Source organism: Oncorhynchus mykiss, chromosome 9 (assembly GCF_013265735.2).
Source record: "Oncorhynchus mykiss isolate Arlee chromosome 9, USDA_OmykA_1.1, whole genome shotgun sequence".
Taxonomy (NCBI): Eukaryota; Metazoa; Chordata; class Actinopteri; order Salmoniformes; family Salmonidae; genus Oncorhynchus; species Oncorhynchus mykiss.
The window spans coordinates 46,767,543-46,789,838 of record NC_048573.1 but is presented as its reverse complement, the minus strand read 5'-3'; the positions used below and the strand labels follow the sequence as shown (position 1 = coordinate 46,789,838).

Below are 22,296 nucleotides of genomic sequence, written 5' to 3'. Positions count from 1 at the left end.
GCGTAGTAGTGTGTTGACTAAAATGATGATCAACTCTGCAGGCTGTAAGGTCAGAGAGGGAGGCTGTTCTTCTCTGGTCTCTGTTCTGGTGTTACACCCCTCACATCTGAGACAGCTGGACCTGAGTGGCAATCACCTACAAGGCTCAGGAGTGAAGCTGCTCTCTGATGCACTGGGGAATCCACACTGTAAACTGGAGACACTGAGGTCAGTATTCCTATAATTGTTGAATAAGGGAAAAATGTTCAACAGTTCTAGATTAAATAAACACTATCCATATAATGAAAATGTTATGTTCTCGTGGGCCCACGAAAGGTTCAACGAATTGTGTGAAGGGTAGGGATGGGCAGATTTCTCCATCCCTTTCTCCGGCTGTTGTATTGGGCAGTTCAATGGTGAGAAAGTCTCAGTCCCAGGAGCAAAAACCTACATCAGGAAATGTTGTCCATCATAGTTCATGTGGGATTCAATGACATTATGAAGGGCAGCTCAGAACAGCTGAAGATGGATTTTAAAGAACTGATTGGGTCTCTGCTTGACACCAACAAACGCCCCACAATATCTGGCCCTATACTCTTCCTAAATCGTGGCATTGAACGTTTCAGATTACTTTTAGCCCTCCATAACTGGCTACGAGACTATTGTAGTTCTGTCAGTATAACATTTTTGATAACTTCTGGAAACAAACCTCGATTTATAAGGTGGATGGGATCCACCCAAATAATTTGGGTTCCTGGATCCTTTCACAGCATTATAAGGCTGCGTTGAGACAATGACTTATCAATGATTCAGGCCCAGCTCAGTTAATCCCTACCATTGTGTCACTGAGTTTCCATAATGCTTCAGCAAATGTACATTATCCCAAGGGCGTTAGAAGACACAATTTAAGTAACCTAATGTAAGTCCCTCAAACTGCCCTGAATGCCTCTACTGATCCTATAGCTGTTGTAATCATTTTCCAATGAACCAAAGTGATACTGTTAGCACTGAGGTGGTGTGCCCTGGTAGGAAGTCCACTGTGTGAAGCTCACCCTGCACTAACATAAATAACATGAGCTTGTCTACTTCTGCTAAGCTTCCCAGTAAAGCAATGAAAACAATCAAACATCCCAGAAAAGTGTTCAAAATAGTCCACGATAACGTACAGCGCATTCGGGAAGTATTCAGACCCCTTGACCTTTTCCAACATTTTGTTACATTACAGCATTATTCTAAAATTGATTAAATAAAACATGTTCCTCATCACTGTACACAAAATGCCCCATAATGACAAAGTAAAAAGAGGATTTTAGACATATTTGAACCTCAAATCATACAGGCCTCTTATCTGTAGTCCACATAGTCACATCTTCGGAGGCAGAATAAATCAGTTGAACGGGCATTTGATTTCCATAGGCTGGCATATTTTTTCGCGGGACTATGTATGCATTTTGATTACTGCATACAGGCAAATGATTACTGCATACAGTCGCTATAGGATCAGCAGAGGCATTCATGGCAGTTAGATCGACATTCATTAGGTTACTTACAATGTGGAACAAGTCAAGGGGTCTGAATACTTTCCGAATGTTAGTACTCCATGTTATTCAATTATTGCACCCACACTGCTCGTGTGCGCCAACGAGCGTCTTCGTTGCCAAGGGCTAAAATAGAAGTCATTCCTATTTCTAATAAATTCATTAGGCCCTAAACTATGAATTTCACATGACTGCGCAGTGGTGCAGCCATGGGTGGGGAGCCAGGCCCAGCAAATCAGAATGAGTTTTTTGTCACAAAAGGGCTTTATTACAGACAGAAATACTCCTCAGTTTCATCAACTGTCCGGGTGGCTGATCTTAGACAATCCCGCAGGTGAAGAAGCCCGATGTGGAGGTCCTGGGCTGGCGTGGTTACACGTGGTCTGTGGTTGTGAGGCCGGTTGGACGTTCTGCCAAGGGTGGCTGTGAGGGTGGGGTGGCTGTGAGGGTGGCTTGTACTGTAGAGCTAACTTCTGGGTGTGTGCCACAAGACACACACAATGAACACTGTGACATTGATACACTCTAGTCATGTACAGGATTATGTAAATATTGATGGAATATTCCTAAACTGGTTCACAAACATTGTAAACTAGACTTAATTAATCAAGAGTGAATCATCACACACTGATTGCAAAAAATATATTAATTTGAAAATCAGAAATAGTTTTTTATATATATATTTTTTTACATCTGTTTATGGTTCTATCCAAATTGCCTCACTTTAAATACATGAACGTTTTTGTATGTGTTCAGTTTTAATTTGTGCCTGAACCTTTGTTTTTTGCATAAAAGTGGAAGAAAAACTTATCTGTTAATGTAACATTTGTTAAGGGGCGTTATTTCCCTAGACTTAGATGTTTGTGGTCTTTGTATGTTTTATTACACAGTGTTGTGGACATTGTTCACAACCATAGCCTAGGTCACAAATGTTTCTGTCAAATTGTAGTCAACAACTATTTTTGTCTATATGAGCTAAATTAAACTGAATGAAATGTTCCTGTAATTATAAAATTAACTGAAGGAGGTGTAGGCCTACTAATCAAATTATTTTGGTGAAAGTAAAGAGGTTTGGTTCTTATGTTTGGTGAATGCAGAGCTACCCACGTGACCTTTGGAATGGGAACTGTCTGATATTTTTCCTTATATGATGGAAAGGACAACTTATAGTTGTAGATTAGGCTTTCTCCTACTATCCATAGAACTATCTCTGGGTTGTTCCACGAAAAGAGTGCCTTTTGCGTCCCTTTGATATTTTAAGTAGAAATTGTGCACCAATACTGAATGTTAAAAGTCTGTTATATTAAATGAAGTGCCCGTTAATAAAGACCATATGGAGAATTGAATCAATCTGAATATAAAGACTTGCTAAAGTAATTTTCTTGGTATTTCATTACTTTAACATGTTTCCTAAAAGTTCAAACATAGTTACATTTCAATTTTGTTAATGTTCTAGGAACGTTCTCCAACTGGTTTGACTTTGGGGATGTTCTCAAATAGTTCAGAGAATGTTGTGAAACAGAATTCTTCTGTGGAAATTTCAGTACTTTGGCATAATGTTTCCTACAGGTTTTTTCATGGTTCTATTTAAAGCCATGTTCTTAAATTGTTCACGGAACATTAAGAAAACGTTACATAAAAAACACAAGAGAACTTTAGTAACGTTCAGAGAATGTTCTACGAATGTTATTTTAAAACGTATACATTCTGTTCTCAGCATCAACAAAACTTTCTCTATCCTCTATCACAGTGGTTCCCAAACGTTTTATAGTCTCGTACCCCTTCAAACATTCAACCTCCAGCTGCGTACCCCCTCTAGCACCAGGGTCAGCGCACTCTCAAATGTTGTTTTTTGCCATCATTGTAAGCCTGCCACACACACACTATAGGATACATTTATTAAACATAAGAACGAGTGAGTTTTTGTCACAACCCGTCTCGTTATCGGACCAGGGAACCAATAATAATATAATAATAATCAATAATTTTGCTCTTTATTTAACCATCTTACATATAAAACCTTATTTGCTCATCAAAAATTGTGAATAACTCACCACTGGTTAATGAGAAGGATGTGCTTGAAAGGATGCACATAACTCTGCAATGTTGGGTTGTATTGGAGAGAGTCTCAGTCTTAAATAATTTTCCACACACAGTCTGTGCCTGCATTTAGGTTTCATGCTAGTGAGGGCTGAGAATCCACTCTCACATACTGTAGGTATGTGGTTGCAAAGACCATCAGTGTCTTAACTGTGCGATTTACCAAGGCAGGATACTATGAGCGCAGCCCAATCCAGAAATCTGGCAGTGGCTTCTGATTAAATACAATTTTCACAGAACCGCTTGTTGCAATTTCGATGAGTCTCTCTTGTTCAGATATCGGTAAGTGGACTGGAGACAGGGCATGAAAGTGATAACGAATCCAGTTGTTTGTGTCATCTGTTTCGGGAAAGTACCTGGGTAATTGCGCCCCCAACTCACTCAGGTGCTTCGCTATATCACATGAGACATTATCCGATTTTTTTGCACACAAAAAATCATACAATGATGGAAGGACCTGTGTGTTGTCCTTGTTGATGCAGACAGAGAAGAGCTCCAACTTCTTAATCATAGCCTCAATTTTGTTCCGCACAGTGAATATAGTTGCGGAGAGTCCCTGTAATCCTAGATTCAGATCATTCAGGCGGAAAAAAAACATCTCCCAGATAGGCCAGTCGTGTGAGAAACTCGTCATCATGCCAGCAGTCAGACAAGTGAAAATTATGGTCAGTAAAGAAAACTTTAAGCTAGCCTCTCAATTCAACAAAACGTGTCAATACTTTGGCCCTTGATTTGTATTTGTCGTACCCCCGATGGTATTGTGCGTGCCCCTGTTAAGTGTGTTCAGGTGTGTTGGCCGTGCACACTAATTCCACCCACCCACCTAATGAGTGCTTGTTTCCTTTGAAATGTGGTCTGTTTTAATAGACTAAAATGAACAGCTTTGTATGATTTAAAAAACATGGTATGCTAGTTCCATCCTGGTGTCGGAGTGGACTAATTCCATGGAAAGAAAACAGAAGATTGTAGGTTCAAATCTCACTGATGCTGTGCCAATGTGTTTGGATAATTAACGCCTAAGCATTAATGCCTGGCCATTTTCTGGTGTTTTGTGGTGGAAAACTGAACGGGTTGAGCTTAACAGGTCAACCCTGTTACCCATAGGTAGACAGGCAATACATCTTTTAACCATTCATTTTTTGGGGTGAAGCTTGCATTCAATTGCCACTTCCTGATGCACACAACAAGCTTCCATCCCCCTGTCACAAGGGGATTTATGGCTGATTTAAGATGAAATCCTCAACCCTGTTACTTTGTTTTGGCACTTACTATGGTCATTATTTTGTTTAACCTCTTGATAGGAAAAACTTGTTTTTATCAAGTTGAACATGTGCTCTTTATGACAGACTGTTAAAATTAGGCGAAACAAAAAGTATTCTTTGACCAAGTTACACTTCTCAAAATGCACCGAATTGGTGGAATGACCCCTCTCACTCAACTACCCATTTTACTATCTCTCACCCAGTCATCCTCAAAAGCTCTGATTGCTCACCTGGAGTCATCAGCATACAATATTTAGGTGATCTTACGGGAAGCAAAGCACAACTTTAGAAACTGTTCATACTTATAATTAGAATTATTATTCTACTGCGCTGCCACCTGTAGCGCCAAAACCGTAAATTCTACCAACACCAAAACAACTTTAAAACGTCCAGACTATCACTGGCCAGAGCAAGCTGCTCACCAGTGGTATAAAGTACTTAAGTAAAAATACCTTAAAGTATTGTCATCCCTACTGCCTCTGATCTGACAAGAATCACTAAACCCTTAAGTGTTTTTTGGAGGTATCTGTACTTTACTTTACTATTTATATGTATTACAACTTTTACTTCACCACATTCCTAAAGAAAATAATGTAATTTTGACTCCATACATTTTTCTTGACACCCAAAAGTGCCTGTTACATTTTGAATGCTTAGCAGGACAGGAAAATGGTCCAATTCACGCACTTTTCAAGAGAACATCCCTTGTCATCCCTAATGCCTCTGATCTGACAATATTCACTAAACCCAAATGTTTTGTTTGTTATGTCTGAGTGTTGGAGTGTGCCCCTGGCTATCCGTAAATAAAATAAAGACAGGAAAATTGGGCCGTCTGGTTTTCTTAATATAAGCAATTTAAAATTAATTACACTTTTACTTTTGATACTTAAGTATATTTTTGCAATTACATTTACTTTTGATACTTAACTGATTTGACTGGTATAGTGATGTTGGAAACTCCGTCTAGCTAGCCAATGCCTCCACTAATCCAGTGCTTTCAGATTTGTGTGAAGTAGTGAACGAGTGTACACTTCGAGAGAAAGGAGACGCACTTTGTGAGCAGTATCTGCGCACCAGACACACCGTGCGCATGCTGGTCTACCATTATTTTCGCGCGCTCCAGCATCCATCACTCGACTCACAACTTCACTGAGGAAAACTGACAGGTAGCTAGCAATGTTGATCGTTTGCAAGCTAGAATAACATCTATTTTGTCAAAAACTAAATGTATTCAGTCACACTATTTACGATCACCATTGTGTATTTACAAAATGAAGTGTGTAATGTTGTTATGCTCAATGTACAGGGAAATGAACACGCTAACGCTATGCTCTGAATTGTCAACTTTAGCTAGCGACGGTAACGTTAACTGTTAACGTTAGGTGGCTAACGTCGCTAGCTAAGGTTAGCTATCTTATATCTGAGTGACAACCTGCTTTTTACGTCTGTGGTGACAACACAGCATGACACTTATTGTAAGCTAGCCAGCTTTAGCTAAGGATTACACTTATCTAAAGAAGATCCACTTTCATTTAATGATCTTTCACAGTGGATGAATGTATGATGGCGCCACCTCAGGACCCACAGGTAAAAAAAAAACGGTTCAAAGTATGTCTAGTATGTGAAAATTGTAACGTTAGTTCTATTAATTTAAACTTGGTATCTGCTAGCTAGCGATGACATGTATCTGCTAACCCTGTTCTTGCAGTTGGAGAAGCTGGTTGATGAGGTGCTTAAGAACAGCAATTTTCAGGCATTGGGTGACTTCTTGCAAGATGATGAGGGAACAACTTGGAGATGTTCCAAACAATTCCTTGCCAAATTGGACAAACTTGTTAGTAGGGTAAGGATGGACTGTAACGTTACATTCTTCTGCTCAACTCACAAGTTCTATATGTCTTTGGATGCTTTTGCCCAGGAGTAATCCCACTTGTTACTTGTGAGTAAATGTACTTTATTTGCAAGTAGCTAGCTAAGGACAGTCTATTCACATTCTTCCATGTTTTGGTTTAGTGTTTTATGTGGTTCTAATTTTCTTTGTTTAGGAATTAGATCACAGAAATGTCAAGCATGCTTGTTTGGGACTCACAATCCTGCACAAATTTGGGAAAAACCTGGCTTTACCTGGAGGTCAAGGCTTATCTGGGATGGTACTCCAAGGTCTTGTCAAAAAGATAAGCATTTCAACCCTATTATACACCCAGTTGCCAGTGTATTAGGTATACCACCCCGTTCATGAAAACATTTTTTTCCTATAGACAGTGAGTCACGTGGTAGTTGCTTGCTATATACGCAGGCAGATAGGCAGAGGCATTCAGTTACTGTTCGATTTAACATTAGAATGGGCAAAACGAGTGACCTAAGCAATTTTGAGCGTGGTATGATCGTCAGTGCTGGTTCCAGTATTTAAAAAACAGCCAGCCTCCTGGGCTTTTCATGCACAACACTGTCTAGGGTTTACCGAGAATAGTGCAACAAACAAAAAAGAGCCAGTCAGCGGCAGTACTGTGAGCGAAAAACAGCTTGTTGATTGGAGGTTCGAAGGAGAATGGCAAGAATCGTGCAAGTAATGGGCGGGCCACAAACAGGCAAATAACAACACAGTACAACTGTGGTTGTCCAGAACAGCAACTCGTCAGTCCTTGTCACAGATGGGCTATTGCAGCAGACGACCACACCAGGAGTGGGGTTCCCCTCCTATCAGCTAAAAACAAGAAGAAGGGGCTCCATTGGGCACGCAATCACCAACAATAGACAATTGAGGAGTGGAAAAACAGCCTGGTCCGACTAATCCCGGTTGCTGTTGAGTCATGCTGACGGCAGAGTCAGGATTTGGCGTAAGTAGCATGAGTCCAAGGCCCCATCCTGCCTGGTGTCAACGGTACAGGCTGGTGATGGTTTTGAGGTGTGGGGAATGTTTTCCTGGCACACGTTAGGTCCCTTGATACCAATTGGAACAATGTTTCCATGCCCTGAAGAATTCAGACTGTTTTGGATGCAAAGAAGGGGTCTGACCCGGTACTAGGTTGGTGTACCTAATAAACTGGCCACTGCGTATATGGCCACCCTACATTTATAACCATATTATAGCAGGCTTATGTTTGTTGTATGAGCTATACATTATGTGAATATATTTATATTGAGTGGTGGATTGAGTGAGTATCTGTCTGTGTGCACATGGTGCAGTGGTTTGAGAAAGCAAGGCTGTTGTGGATCGAGGCATGCACACAGAGGAATGAGACCTTGCTGAACCTAGCTGAAGACTTATTTGACTCTGTAATGGTGAGCATTGAATGTGGAAATAGTCAAATGTGCTTGACCAGACAATTGCTGTTTATAATATAGTTAAAGAACTTAAGTAGTTTATTTTCTAGCAATTTTTTCTTCTTCTAAATTTGCACTTTAGCTACCATTATCTGCAGCTTTGTTTTTCCTCCAATAGGTTGTTCATGAAACAAGTCTAGAGGGTATGTGTGCACTTTTTAAAAACTTATCCTGAAGTTTTTGCTCCTATTGTCTTATCATAAAACATACTAGGACACAAGCATGTCTGTGTTTAACTGATAACTTGTCCAATACATTAAATTAACTACATTTATGACTGATTCTTTTTTTTAGGAACATATGAGGTCACTGAATGCTTTCTACATCTCATTGGCCAGCTGGCTGCAGACCCAAGAATCCACATAATGATCCAGAAAGAGGTGAGGGAGAGTTATTTCAATGTTGACCAAAATAATGCCACATTTATGAAGTGTATAAAGAATATGTCATATAAAGCAATCTACGTGGGTTCAGCTGCATAAGTTACTACTATAATGGATTATATCATTTTTTGCATTATTGAGGCAAATGAACCAACTTGGGTCTCATTGCCCAAGTCTCTGAATGGGATAGTGTAGCTCAGTGTCATGGTTTTACACTTCAATATCATTTTTGAATGACTTTTAAAACGTGCTTTTCAGGTACATTGACTTGAGTCCATGTCATTTTTTACAGGCTATTCGGAAACTGAACATCATTCTGGATAAGATCCCAGCGGAGCTCAAAAAGGAGAAGAAGATCTTATCATCTCAAGAGGCCTCGGATCTAATGTATGTGACGCAGAGGGCTGTATCCTGATACATTCAATTCTTTACTTCAAATGATGGGTGTATTCTATTTATCATCTCACTGTGGCCATCTGTAATGCCCTGTATCAACAGAACCCCACAGTAGATAATAACTAGTGGTGGGTACCTATATCAATAATTCAATATGATATTGATATGAGCGAGGCATGTCGTGAATTCTATTGATTGGTTGGTTGGTTGATTGGTTGACTGGTTTGTCTGCTTCATTCCACAGGAACAACCTGGCCAGTCGAATTGTAGAGGGTGGAGGTAATTGCCCCTCCAGTGTCCTGTTCTGCCCCTCCAGTGTCCTGTTCAACCATAGTCTATGTTGAGAAATTCAATGTAAATTCAATGTGAAATCAGCAAAACATTTCCCTATGTCATTGGGCCATGTCATTTTGGGCTCCCAAGTGGCGCAGCGTTCTAAGGCATGATGCTAGAGGCGTCACTACAGACCCTGGTTCGATCCCGGGCTGTATCACAACCGGCTGTGATAGGGAGGCGCACAATTGGCCCAACGTCGTCCGGGTTAGGGGAGGATTTTGCCAGGGGAGGATTTTAACCCTAACCCATCATTGTAAAAAAGAATTTGTTTATAATTTTTTTTTTTAAATTTAAAAAAATATTTTTACCCCTTATTCTCCCCAATTTCGTGGTATCCAATTGTTGTAGTAGCTACTATCTTGTCTCATCGCTACAACTCCCGTACGGGCTCGGGAGAGACGAAGGTTGAATGTCATGCGTCCTCCGATACACAAGTTGGGTGAAAAAAATACAAAATTCCTTTACGTTGATTACTTTTTGCAAATCCAATCAGTTTTTCACGCTGATTTAACATCATCACATTTAATTATTTTGTTGAAATGACATGGAAACAGCATTGATTCAACCAGTTTTTGCCCAGTGGGATGCTTACATTAGAGGCCACACACATATACAAACATTTTCTCTCGCCCACTTTCTCTTTTTCTCACTCTCTTTCTCTACCCACCCACCCCTCCTTTTCTCTTTCTTTCTCGCTCTCTTTCGCTACCCACCCCCCCTTTTCTCTCTCTTTTTCTTTCTTCTCTGTAGATTATGACCTGCAGATAGCCTTGATGGAAGCCCTGTGCAGGATGACCACCCGTGCCCAGAGGAAGGAGCTGGCTGACGATTGGTTCTCCATGGAGTTTGTTGCTAGCACCTTCAGCAAAATTCAGGACTCTGAGTTTGAGACGGTAAAGCCTGGCCGTTATAGCAAAACCCAGGCCGGGATTCAAACAACATCCCACCTGGCCACACTGGGTGAATCAACGTTGTTTCAATTCAATGAAATTACATTGAACCAACGTGGAATAGACGTTGAATTCAATGGTGGGAAAGTACACAATTGGCATACTTAAGTAAAAGTAAAGATACCTTAATAGAAAATGACTCAAGTAAAAGTGGATCACCCAATAAAATACTACATTTAGACGTATTTGGTTTTCAATGTTATGGTTTTCAATGTTAAGTATCAAAAGTACATTTCATTGCTAAAATATACTTAGGTATCAAAAGTAAAAGTATAAATCATTTCAAATTCCTTATACTAAGCAAATCAGACGGCACCATTTTATTTTTTAATTTACGGATAGCCAGCGGCACACTCCAACACTCAGACATCATTTACAAACTAAGCATTTGTGTTTAGTGATTCTGCCAGATCAGAGGCAGTAGGGATGACAAGAGATGTTCTCTTGGTAATGTGTGTATTGGACCATTTTCATGTCCTGCTAAGTATTCAAAATAGAACTAGTACTTTTGGGTGTCAGTGAAAATGTATGGAGTAAAAAGTACATTATTTTCATAAGGAATGTAGGGAAGTAAATGTAAAAGTTGTCCAAAATATAAATAGTAAAGTAAAGTACAAATACTAAAAAAAATGACTTAAGTAGTACTTGAAAGTATTTTTACTTAAGTAATTTACACAACTGGTTGAATTGACATCTGTGTCAAGTTCAGTTATGTACGTTTTATTCTATAATGCTTAATGGGACAATGCAACGTGTCTTTGCAGGACTGCCGCAGGTTTCTAAACCTTTTGAATGGGATGCAGGGAGATGGGAGAAGGTACACAGACATACATTTGATTAGTGATCATACTGTAAAACTCACACGGCTCTACTACTATATCACAACATATGCCTGTTATTTCTCTCCCAGAGTGTTCTCCTACCCTTGTCTGGAGGTGTTTCTGGATAAACATGAGGTCAGTCCCTACACACACACACACACACACAGTTAATGCATGCAAACCAAATGTTTTTCAGTTGCTTAAGAGATGTTCAATTTGTCCGATTGAGTCAACTGTGATGTGTGCCCCCAGTTGCTGATGCCCGCTGATGAGAAACTGGAGGAGTTCTGGATCGACTTCAACCTGGGAAGTCAGAGCGTCTCCTTCTACTTCTCTCTCGCCGATGAGGATGCACAGGTACCGCTGACACTTGACATGACTGTGAACACTAAGGGGTGGTTTCCCGGACCTAGATTAAGCCTAGTCCTGGATTTTAAATCATTCTCAATGGAGAATCTCCATTAAAGTCCAGAGCTATGCTTAATCTGGATCCAGGAAACCACCCCTTACTGACCATCACCAAGGTTTATTTGACGTACAGTAATGCACAAAGTGAAATGAGTCCTGAACTGAATGTTGATCAAATCTACTTGCCGTAGCCACATGGCTTACAGATTATACAAAATAGAAAAAGTATAATATAGGCATCAATTATTCACTCTACCATTGGCAGCATTACGTGCTATATTTGGAATTGACTTTCCCTCAGAGTCTAGAGTCCGAGTTAGGTGGATAGGATAGATTCAGAATTAGGGGGATCAGTGGTAGGACTGGTTACCCTTGCAGGTCAGCAAAAAATTTGTATTGGAATTTTTCCACAGGAGGGTCAGTGGGACACAGCCTGTATCCCTGAGAATGAAGTCCACAGTTACACGGTCACAGGTAACCAAACGTATATGGACAAACACTCACCTTTTCTCTCAGCCCACAAGTCAAAGCTAGCCATCTAATGCCCATCTAGTAGGGTGGAAAGAATGTGTTGCATAGAACAGATATGACTGTCCGCCATGGCATCAACTCTATTCAATACATTTATATCTGCAAAGTTTCTGCACATTTCATATTACTAAAAACGCCCTGGTGTGTGTGCACTGAAAATGCCCTTGTGTGTGTTCGGGAAACACCCTGCTGTCTACTTTCACATGTGTGCTCTCTGTCCAGAGGAGGGTAGGAGGAGGGTGCTGAAGTTAAAGCTGACAGAGCCGTTGTGTGTGAGTGGGGTGGAGGGCTCCCACCTCACCATCCACTTCAGCTCCTCCCTGGACATCATGCAGGCAGCCAGGAGCGTCTACGGAAACAAGAACAAAGTAGGTAGCGTTTATATCTACCGCAGTGTATTCATTAGTGCGCACCGTAGGAAAACATTTTGCAACGAACGTTTTCCAACACAAAAAGTTTCTTATTGGACAAGTTCAGGTATGTCCTTCTCCTGTTCGGCAGGTTTTGTTCTGTTTGGTTTCTAGTGAATACTACCCTGCTAACAGGAGACAAGATGGCCCCTAAGCCTGAGAACTGTGGCCCTATGTAATCTTATTCTTTGTGAACTACAAGGCAAAACTGATCATAAAATATTTTTTTACAGCTTTTCCCCCGCAGATTTCACAAATCAATCCATGATAATGAATGTGTTTTTTGGCCTAACTGTTGGAGGCTTAAAGTGCATTCGGAAAGTAATCAGACCCCTTGATTTTTTCCACATTTTGTTATGTTACAGCTTTATTCTAAAATGGATCATTTCTAAAAGTTTTTGTCCCACATCACTCTACACACAATACCCCCTAATAAACAAAGCAAAACATATTGCAAATTTATTACAAATTAAAAACAGATATCACATTTACGTACGTATTCAGACCCTTTACTCAGTACTTTGTTGAGGCACCTTTGGCAATGATTACAGCCTTGCGTCTTGGGTATGACGTTACAAGCTTGGCACATCTGTATTTGGGAGTTTCCCCCACTCTTCTCTGCAGATCCTCTCAAGCTCTGTCAGGTTGGATGGGGAGTGTCGTTGCACAGCTATTTTCAGGTCTCTCCAGAGATGTTTGATAGGGTTCAAGTCTGGGCTCTGGCTGGGCCACTCAAGGACATTCAAAGACTCCTGCCACTCCTGCGTTGTCTTGGTTGTGTGCTTAGGGCCTTTTTCCTGTTGGAAGGTGAACCTTCGCCCCAGTCTGAGGTCCTGAGCACTCTGGAGCAGGTTTTCATCAAGAATCTCTCTGTACTTTGCTCTGTTCATCTTTCCCTCGATCCTGTCTAGTCTCCCAGTCCCTGCCGCTGAAAACATCCCCACAGCATGATGCTGCCACCGCCATGCTTCACCGTAGGGATGGTGCCAGGTTTCCTCCAGACAGGCCAAAGAGTTCAATATTGGTTATCAGACCAGAGGTGCCTTTTGGCAAACTCCAAGCGGGCTGTCATGTGCCTTTTACTGGTGGAGTGCTGAATTGATAGTGGTCCTTCTGGAAGACTCTTCCATCTCCACAGAGGGACTCCACGGAGGAACTTTGTCAGAGTGACCATCGGGTTCTTTGTCACCTCCCTAACCAAGGCCCTTCTCCCCTGGTTGCTCAGTTTGCCCAGGCGGCCAGCTCTATGAATAGTCTTGGTGGTTCCAAACTTCTTCCATTTAAGAATGATGGAGCCCACTGCGTTCTTGTGGACCTTCAATGCTGCAGAATTGTTTTGGTACACTTCCCCAGATCTGTGCCTCGACACAATCCTGTCTCGGAGCTCTACGGACAATTCTTTTGACCTCATGGCCTGGTTTTTGCTCTGACATGTACTGTCGACTGTGGGACATTGTGTGCCTTTCCAAATCATGTCCAGTCAATTGAATTTACCACAGGTGGACTCCAATCAAGTTGTAGAAACATCTCAAGGATGGTCAATGGAAACAGGATGCACCTGAGCTCAATTTTGAGTCTCATAGCAAAGGGTCTGAATAGTTAAGTAAAGTATCAGTTTTTTATTTTTAATAAATGTGAAAAAATGTCTAAAAACCCGTTTTCACTTCGTCATTATGGGGTTGTTGTCTGTTGATTGAAGAGGGAAAACATGTATTTAATACATTTTGGAATAAGGCTGTAACGTAACACAAAGTGGAAGAAGTCAAGGAGTCTGAATACTTTCCAAATAGTCTGCATATCTTGGGGGTGATATACTGATACAAAGGCCTGTTTCCTTGTTTCCTGTCAGTCGTTTGTGGGCAAGAGAAGAACCTCTGTCGTGAAGACCACAGTCAAGATTGTTATGGATGACAACTGCTCCCAGGTAAGAATTTGCATCTTGTGTATTCTACTCCCTGTTCATCTTACAAGTAGACAGAAATTTTACAGTGGAAAGGCAAAAAAATCTGCGCTCTCGGATTGTAATGATAGTTCATACAGGGTTCTCCCCAAAGACTATAAGATTGGCGCTGTCCTACCTTGTGGACTTTGTTGCAAAAAACGAATATATATATATATATATATATATACAGTACCAGTCGTTTTTCTTAATTTTTTACTATTTTCTGCATTGTAGAATAATAGTGAAGACATCAAATCTATGAAATAACACATATGGAATAATTTAGTAACCAAAAAAGTGTGAAACAAATCAAAATATATTTGAGATTTTCCCAGTCTTGGCATTCTCTCAACCAGCTTCATGAGGTAGTCACCTGGAATGCATTTCAATTAGCTGGTGTGCCTTGTTAAAAGTTCATTTGCGTTTGAGCCAATCAGTTGTGTAGTGACAAGGTAGGGGTGGTATACAGAAAATAGCCCTATTTGGTAATAGAATAAGTACATATTATGGCAAGGACAGCTCAAGTAAGGAAGGATGAAAAGCGTGCCCACGGTAAACTCCCTGCTACTCAGGCCCAGAAGCTAGGATATGCATATAATTGGTAGATTTGGATAGAAAACACTCCAAAACTGTTAAAATAATGGCTTTTTCATGTGCAATCCCGAGAGCGCGCCTTTCTTGTTTACCTTTTATATTGACAACGTTATTGTCCGGTTGAAATATTATCGATTATTTAGGCTAAAAACAACCTGAGGATTGAATATAAACGTTGTTTGACATGTTTCTATCAATTTTACTGCGTTTGAGCCTGTGGATTACTGAAGAAAATGCACAAACAAAGCTGAGGTTTTTGGTTATAAAGAGAGACTTTATCGAACAAAACAAACATTTATTGAGTAAATTAATGTCTTCTGAGTGAAACCATATGAAAATCATCAAAGGTAAGTGATTAATTGGATCTCTATTTCTGACTTGTGTAACTTCTACTTGGCTGGTTACTGTTTGTAATGATATGTCTGCTGGGCGATGTTCTCAAATAATCGCATGGGTATGCTTTCGCCGTAAAGCCTTTTTGAAATCTGACACTGTGGTTGGATTCACAAGCACTTAATCTTTAAACCGAAGTATAACACTTGTATGTTTTCAGAATTTTTATAATCATTATTTCTGTATTTGAATTTGGCACTCTGCAATTTCACTGGATGTTGGTCAGGTGGGATGCTACCGTCCCACGTACCCTAGAGAGGTTAAGACATTAAGGTCAGTCAATCCAGATAATTTCAAGAATTTAGAACGTTTCTTCAAATGCAGTCGCAAAAACCATCAAGCGCTATGATGAAACTGGCTCTCATGAAGACCGCAACTGGAAAGGAAGACCCAGAGTTACCTCTCCTGCAGAGGATAAGTTCATTAGAGTTACCAGCCTCAGAAATTGCAGGCCAAATAAATGCTTCAGAGTTCAAGTTACAGACACATCTCATCATCAACTGTTCAGAGGAGACTGTGTGAATCAGGCCTTCATGGTCGAATTGCTGCAAGAAAACCATTACTAAAGGACACCAATAAGAAAAAGTGACTTGCTTGGGCCAAGAAACACGAGCAATGGATATTAGACCGGTGAAAGTCCAAATTTTTTGATTTTTTTGTGCTAACTGCCGTGTCTTTGTGAGACGTAAATTAGGTGAAAGGATGATGTCGACATGTGTGGTTCCCACCGTGAAGCATGGAGGTGTATGTGACAAATAAAATTAGATTTGATTTGGAGCAATTTGCCATCCGATCTGGCTTAGTGGGACTATCATTTGTTTTTTTAACATGACAATGACGCAACACAGGCTGTGTAAGGGCTATTTGACCAAGAAGGAGAGTGATGGAGTGCTGCATCAGATGACCTGGCCTCCACAATCACCCGACCTCAGCCCAATTTCGATGGTTTGGGATGAGTTGGACCACAGAGTGAAAGAAAAGCAACCAACAAGTGCTTAGCATATGTGAGAACTCCTTCAAGACTATTGGAAAAGCATTCCAGGTGAATCTGGTTGAGAAAATGCCAAGAATGTGCAAAGCTTTTTAACACTTTTTTGGTTACTACATGAATCCATATGTTTTATTTCATAGTTTTGATGTCTTCACTATTATTCTACAATGTAGAAAATAGTAAAAATTAACAAGTAGGTGTGTCCAAACTTTTTACTGGTGATGTATATATTTTTTTACTTTGCCAAGCACCACAGCCTAATGGGGTATTTATTTTAGCTCTAGATTGCAGGAAATAGCAGTTACATGTGTTTAAAAATGACCTGGCTAGCCAGCCTTTCTAGAGAGAGCATTGCATTTTGGGTTTTGTATTCCACTTGAGCATTGCGGATTTCCACAACAATTTTCGTGTTGCTCCCTAACTTATAACGGCGAAATGCAGAAACAATTGGCATATTTGCGTTATTTAACAATGTAAATCAGAGGAATTAGGGGTTTTGAGTGAGTTATTCCTTGAATATAAAACAGTATTGGTGTTCCAACACACAGCAAATGTCTTCCAACCACCATGCATACCAATGTATTTGCGCTATGTGATTGCATTGCCTGGGAAATGTTAGAAAGTGAGACTGACAGACAGTTATATCCAAACAGGCTCTTGTTCCCGAGAGTCAGATGTCCCCCGACGCTGACGTGGAGAGAGAGAGGGACAGTGTCCCCTGTCTGCTACCCCCTCGCCCCTCTGGACCCTTACAGGTGGCTGATAACCACTGGGAAGTAACTAGCTAGTTATCTGAGTTAGCAGGAAATCATTGCTGGTGTGGAGTATTGAATGCCATGTAAAGCTTGGCACAGTGTACTACTTACTGTAAGTGAACAAAGACTGCAGAACACCAGTTAGTACATACCATTGGTGGCTTGTGTGATATTCTAACTGAGTATGGTCTTATAATGAAATGCACACATACACACACTGTTTGTTATCCCAGATGGTGACTCCAGCCAAGAGGAGGGTGTCTGAGTCCAGCACGTTCATCACCAGCAGCGGAGGAGGGAGGGGGACAGGAGCCAGCCCCTTTAGCGTTGTTATGGCAGCATGTGGGTACCCCTCACAAAAGTATGTAGACACTCCTTCAAATTAGTGGATTCTATTTTTTTCAGCCACACCCGTTAATGACAGGTGTATAAAATCGAGCACACAGCCATGCTATCTCCATAGACAAGCATTGGCAGCAGAATGGCCCGTACTGAAGAGCTCAGTGACTTTCAACGTGGTACCGTCATAGGATGCCATCTTTCCAAGAACACCTGCCCTGATAACTGTAAGTGCTGTTATTGTGAAGTGGAGCAACAACGGCTCAGCCTCAAAGTGGTAAGCGACACAAGCTCACAGAACACGATCGCCGAGTGCTGAAGCGCAAAGTGCATGAAAATCGTCTGTCCTCAGATGCAACAATCACTACCGAGTTCCAAACTGCCTCTGGAAGAAAGGTCAGCACAAGAACTGTTCGTCGGGAGCTTCATGAAATGGGTTTCCATGGCCGAGCAGCCGCACGCACACGAGCCTAAGATCACCATGCTCAATGCCAAGCGTTGGCTGGAGTGGTGTAAAGCTCGCCGCCATTGGACTCTGGAGGAGTGGAAATGCTTTCTCTGGAAACACTTCACCGTCTAGCAGTCTGATGGACAATAAGGGTTTGGTGGATGCCAGGAGAATGCTACCTCCCCGAATGCATGGTGCCAACTGTAAGGTTTGGTGGAGGAGGAATAATGGTCTGCGGCTGTTTTTCATGGTTCGGGCTAGGCCCCTTAGTTCCAGTGAAGGGAAATCTTAACGCTACAGCATACAATGACATTCCAGATGATTCTGGGCTTCCAACTTTGTGGCAAAAGTTTGGGGAAGGCCCTTTCCTGTTTCAGCATGACAATGCCCCCCAGCACAAAGCAAGGTCCATACAGAAATGGTTTGTCAAGATCGGTTTGGAAGAACATGACTGGCTTGCACAGAGCTCTGATCTCAACCCCATCGAACACCTTTGGGATGAATTGGAACGCCGACTGTGAGCTAGGCCTAATTTCCCGACCTCACTAATGCTCTTGTGGCTGAGTGGAAGCAAGTCCCCGCAGCAATGTTTCAACATCTAGTGGAAAGCCTTCCCAGAAGAGTGGAGGCTGTTATAGCAGCAAAAGGGGACCAACTCCATATTAATGCCCATGATTTTGGAATGAGATGTTTGACGATAATGTGTCCACATACTTTTGGCCTGTAGTGTACATCTGCCTCAACCTAAATAGAGTGGAATAGAGTAAAATGGAACACTACTTTGTTATTTAGTTCTGTTGAAAGCGATTTGTCTTTTTGCTTTCTCTTTGTTGAATGGTGTGTGTGTGTGTGTGTCTGTGCGTTTTTATTGTTGGTCTTTGATGGATTCCCCTCCTACTTTAGCCACTCCCAGAGGCAGCAGGCCCAAAGTGAAGCCGGCTATAGAGCTGGTCAGGTCGTGTGAGAGGCAAGGCCAGTCGGGCCTGGGGGAGCTGAGGACGGCCAAACCCTACTACAATGCCGCCCCTGGCATTACACTGAGCCACAGCAGGAGGGAGCAGGTGCAGAAGGAAATAGAAATGGAGTTACATTTACATTCATGCATTAATTACAGATATACAGTGCCTTAGGAAAGTATTCAGACCCCTTGACTTTTTCCACATTTTGTTACGTTATAGCCTTATTCTAAAATGGATTGAGACATGTTTTCCCCAGCAATCTACAAACAATACCCCATAATGACAAAGTAAAAACAGGCTTTTAGACATTTTAGGAGAAATACCTTATTTACATAAGTATTCAGACCCTTTGCTATGAGACTCGAATTTGAGCTCAGGTGCGTCCTGTTTCCATTGATCATCCTTCAGATGTGTCTACAGCTTGATTGGAGTCCATCTGTGGTAAATTCAATTGATTGGACATGATTTGGAAAGGTACACACCTGTCTATATAAGGTCCCACAGTTGACAGTGCATGTCAGAGCAGAAACCAAGCCATGAGGTTGAAGGAATTGTCCATAGAGTTCGGAGACAGGATTGTGTCGGATTGTGGATTGTGTACTAAAAAATATCTGTAGCATTGAAGGTTTCCAAGAACACACCTCCATCATTCTTAAATGGAAGAAGTTTGGAACCAGCAAGACTCGAGCTAGCCGCCCGGTCAAACTGAGCAATCGGGGGAGAAGGGCCTTGGTCAGGGAGGTGACCTCTGTCAGGTCTAGAGGTCCTCTGTGGAGATGGGAGAACCTTTCAGAAGGACAACCATCTCTGCAGCACTTTATAGTAGAGAGGCCAGACGGAAGCCACTCCTCAGTAAAAGGCACATGACATTCCGCTTGGAGTTTGCCAAAAGGCACCAAAAGACTCTCAGACCATGGGAAACAAGATTTTCTGGTCTGATGAAACCAATATTGAACTCTTTGGCCTGAATGCCAAGCGTCACATCACTACGTTGAAACCTTGCACCATCCCTACGGTGAATCGTGGTGGTGGCAGCATCATGCTGTGGGGATGTTTTTCAGCAGCATGGACTGGGAGGCTTGTCAGGGTCGAGGCAAAGATGAACAGAGCAAAGTACGAAGAGATCGTTGATAACCTGCTCCAGTTTGCTCAGGAACCTCAGACTGGGGCGAAGGTTCACCTTCCAACAGGACAACAACCCTAAGCATTCAGCCAAGACATCACAGGAGTGGCTTTGGGACAAGTCTCTGAATGTCCTTGAGTGGCCCAGCCAGAGCCGGGACTTGAAGCCGATCGAGCATCTCAGGAGCGACCTGAAAATAGCCTTGTAGCAATGCTCCCCATCCAACCTGACAGAGCTTGAGAGGATCCGCAAAGAGCAATGGGAGAAACTCCCCAACGACAGGTGTGCCAAGCTTGTAGGGTCATTCCCAAGAAGACTCAAGGCTGTAATCACTGCCAAAGGTAATGCAACAAAGTGCTGAGTAAAAGGTTTGAATACTTATGTAAATATGATATTTCATAATTTTGTTTTTGCTTTGTCATTATTGGGTATTTTGTGTAGATTGATGTGGAAAAATAACAATTTAATCCATTTTAGAATAAGGCTGTAACGTAACAAAATGTGGAAAAAGTTAAGGCATCGGAATACTTTCCAAATGCACTGTTTTTTATTTTATTGTATTTACTGTACTACTCAGTAGTGTCCCAATCCTAACTGGAGATGTATGTAGAGTGCCTTGCGAAAGTATTCGCCCCCCTTGAACTTTGCGACCTTTTGCCACATTTCAGGCTTCAAACATAAAGATATACAACTGTATTTTTTTGTGAAGAATCAACAACAAGTGGGACACAATCATGAAGTGGAACGACATTTATTGGATACTTCAAACTTTTTTAACAAATCAAAAACTGAAAAATTGGGCGTGCAAAATTATTCAGCCCCCTTAAGTTAATACTTTTTAGCGCCACCTTTTGCTGCGATTACAGCTGTAAGTCGCTTGGGTTATGTCTCTATCAGTTTTGCACATCGAGAGACTGAATTTTTTTCCCATTCCTCCTTGCGAAATAGCTCGAGCTCAGTGAGGTTGGATGGAGAGCATTTGTGAACAGCAGTTTTCAGTTCTTTCCACAGATTCTCGATTGGATTCAGGTCTGGACTTTGACTTGGCCATTCTAACACCTGGATATGTTTATTTTTGAACCATTCCATTGTAGATTTTGCTTTATGTTTTGGATCATTGTCTTGTTGGAAGACAAATCTCCGTCCCAGTCTCAGGTCTTTTGCAGACTCCATTAGGTTTTCTTCCAGAATGGTCCTGTATTTGGCTCCATCCATCTTCCCATCAATTTTAACCATCTTCCCTGTCCCTGCTGAAGAAAAGCAGGCCCAAACCATGATGCTGCCACCACCATGTTTGACAGTGGGGATGGTGTGTTCAGCTGTGTTGCTTTTACGCCAAACATAACGTTTTGCATTGTTGCCAAAAAGTTCAATTTTGGTTTCATCTGACCAGAGCACCTTCTTCCACATGTTTGGTGTGTCTCCCAGGTGGCTTGTGGCAAACTTTAAACAACACTTTTTATGGATATCTTTAAGAAATGGCTTTCTTCTTGCCACTCTTCCATAAAGGCCAGATTTGTGCAATATACGACTGATTGTTGTCCTATGGACAGAGTCTCCCACCTCAGCTGTAGATCTCTGCAGTTCATCCAGAGTGATCATGGGCCTCTTGGCTGCATCTCTGATCAGTCTTCTCCTTGTATGAGCTGAAAGTTTAGAGGGACGGCCCGGTCTTGGTAGATTTGCAGTGGTCTGATACTCCTTCCATTTCAACATTATCGGTTGCACAGTGCTCCTTGGGATGTTTAAAGCTTGGGAAATCTTTTTGTATCCAAATCCGTCTTTAAACTTCTTCACAACAGTATCTCGGACCTGCCTGGTGTGTTCCTTGTTCTTCATGATGCTCTCTGCGCTTTTAACGGACCTCTAAGATTATCACAGTGCAGGTGCATTTATACGGAGACTTGATTACACACAGGTGGATTGTATTTATCATCATTAGTCATTTAGGTCAACATTGGATCATTCAGAGATCCTCACTGAACTTCTGGAGAGAGTTTGTTGCACTGAAAGTAAAGGGGCTGAATAATTTTGCACGCCCAATTTTTCAGTTTTTGATTTGTTAAAACAGTTTGAAATATCCAATAAATGTCGTTCCACTTCATGATTGTGTCCCACTTGTTGTTGATTCTTCACAAAAAAATACAGTTTTATATCTTTGTTTGAAGCCTGAAATGTGGCAAAAGGTCGCAAAGTTCAAGGGGGCCGAATACTTTCGCAAGGCACTGTAACTATTTTGTGTAACTGACAGTCAATCTCTCACTGTCAATGGGAGATTTGAGTAAAAATTCCAGATGCACTTTGCCATTACATA

The 22,296-nt window shown here is 41.5% G+C and overlaps 1 protein-coding gene and 1 long non-coding RNA gene across 2 annotated transcripts in view; both read left to right on the top strand.

Moving 5' to 3' along the window:
- Window positions 1–5,899: 5,899 nt before the first annotated feature.
- On the top strand, window positions 5,900–8,031 carry LOC110533016. The gene is made up of 4 exons (XR_002474918.2): window positions 5,900–6,045; window positions 6,429–6,466; window positions 6,588–6,722; window positions 6,925–8,031. It is a non-coding gene; the product is annotated as an uncharacterized LOC110533016 (long non-coding RNA).
- LOC110532229 (synaptonemal complex protein 2) overlaps window positions 8,032–22,296 on the top strand; it is a 62,246-nt gene continuing 47,981 nt past the window's right edge. The window contains exons 1-15 of the mRNA XM_021615941.2: window positions 8,032–8,161; window positions 8,322–8,346; window positions 8,498–8,583; window positions 8,879–8,973; window positions 9,227–9,261; window positions 10,069–10,211; window positions 11,033–11,085; window positions 11,179–11,224; window positions 11,342–11,446; window positions 11,911–11,971; window positions 12,251–12,396; window positions 14,288–14,362; window positions 17,012–17,113; window positions 17,347–17,455; window positions 18,804–18,961. Of these exons, the coding sequence (XP_021471616.2) occupies window positions 8,057–8,161; window positions 8,322–8,346; window positions 8,498–8,583; window positions 8,879–8,973; window positions 9,227–9,261; window positions 10,069–10,211; window positions 11,033–11,085; window positions 11,179–11,224; window positions 11,342–11,446; window positions 11,911–11,971; window positions 12,251–12,396; window positions 14,288–14,362; window positions 17,012–17,113; window positions 17,347–17,455; window positions 18,804–18,961 (1,344 nt within the window). The 5' untranslated portion in view covers window positions 8,032–8,056. The remainder of the gene's footprint in view (window positions 8,162–8,321; window positions 8,347–8,497; window positions 8,584–8,878; window positions 8,974–9,226; window positions 9,262–10,068; window positions 10,212–11,032; window positions 11,086–11,178; window positions 11,225–11,341; window positions 11,447–11,910; window positions 11,972–12,250; window positions 12,397–14,287; window positions 14,363–17,011; window positions 17,114–17,346; window positions 17,456–18,803; window positions 18,962–22,296) is intronic.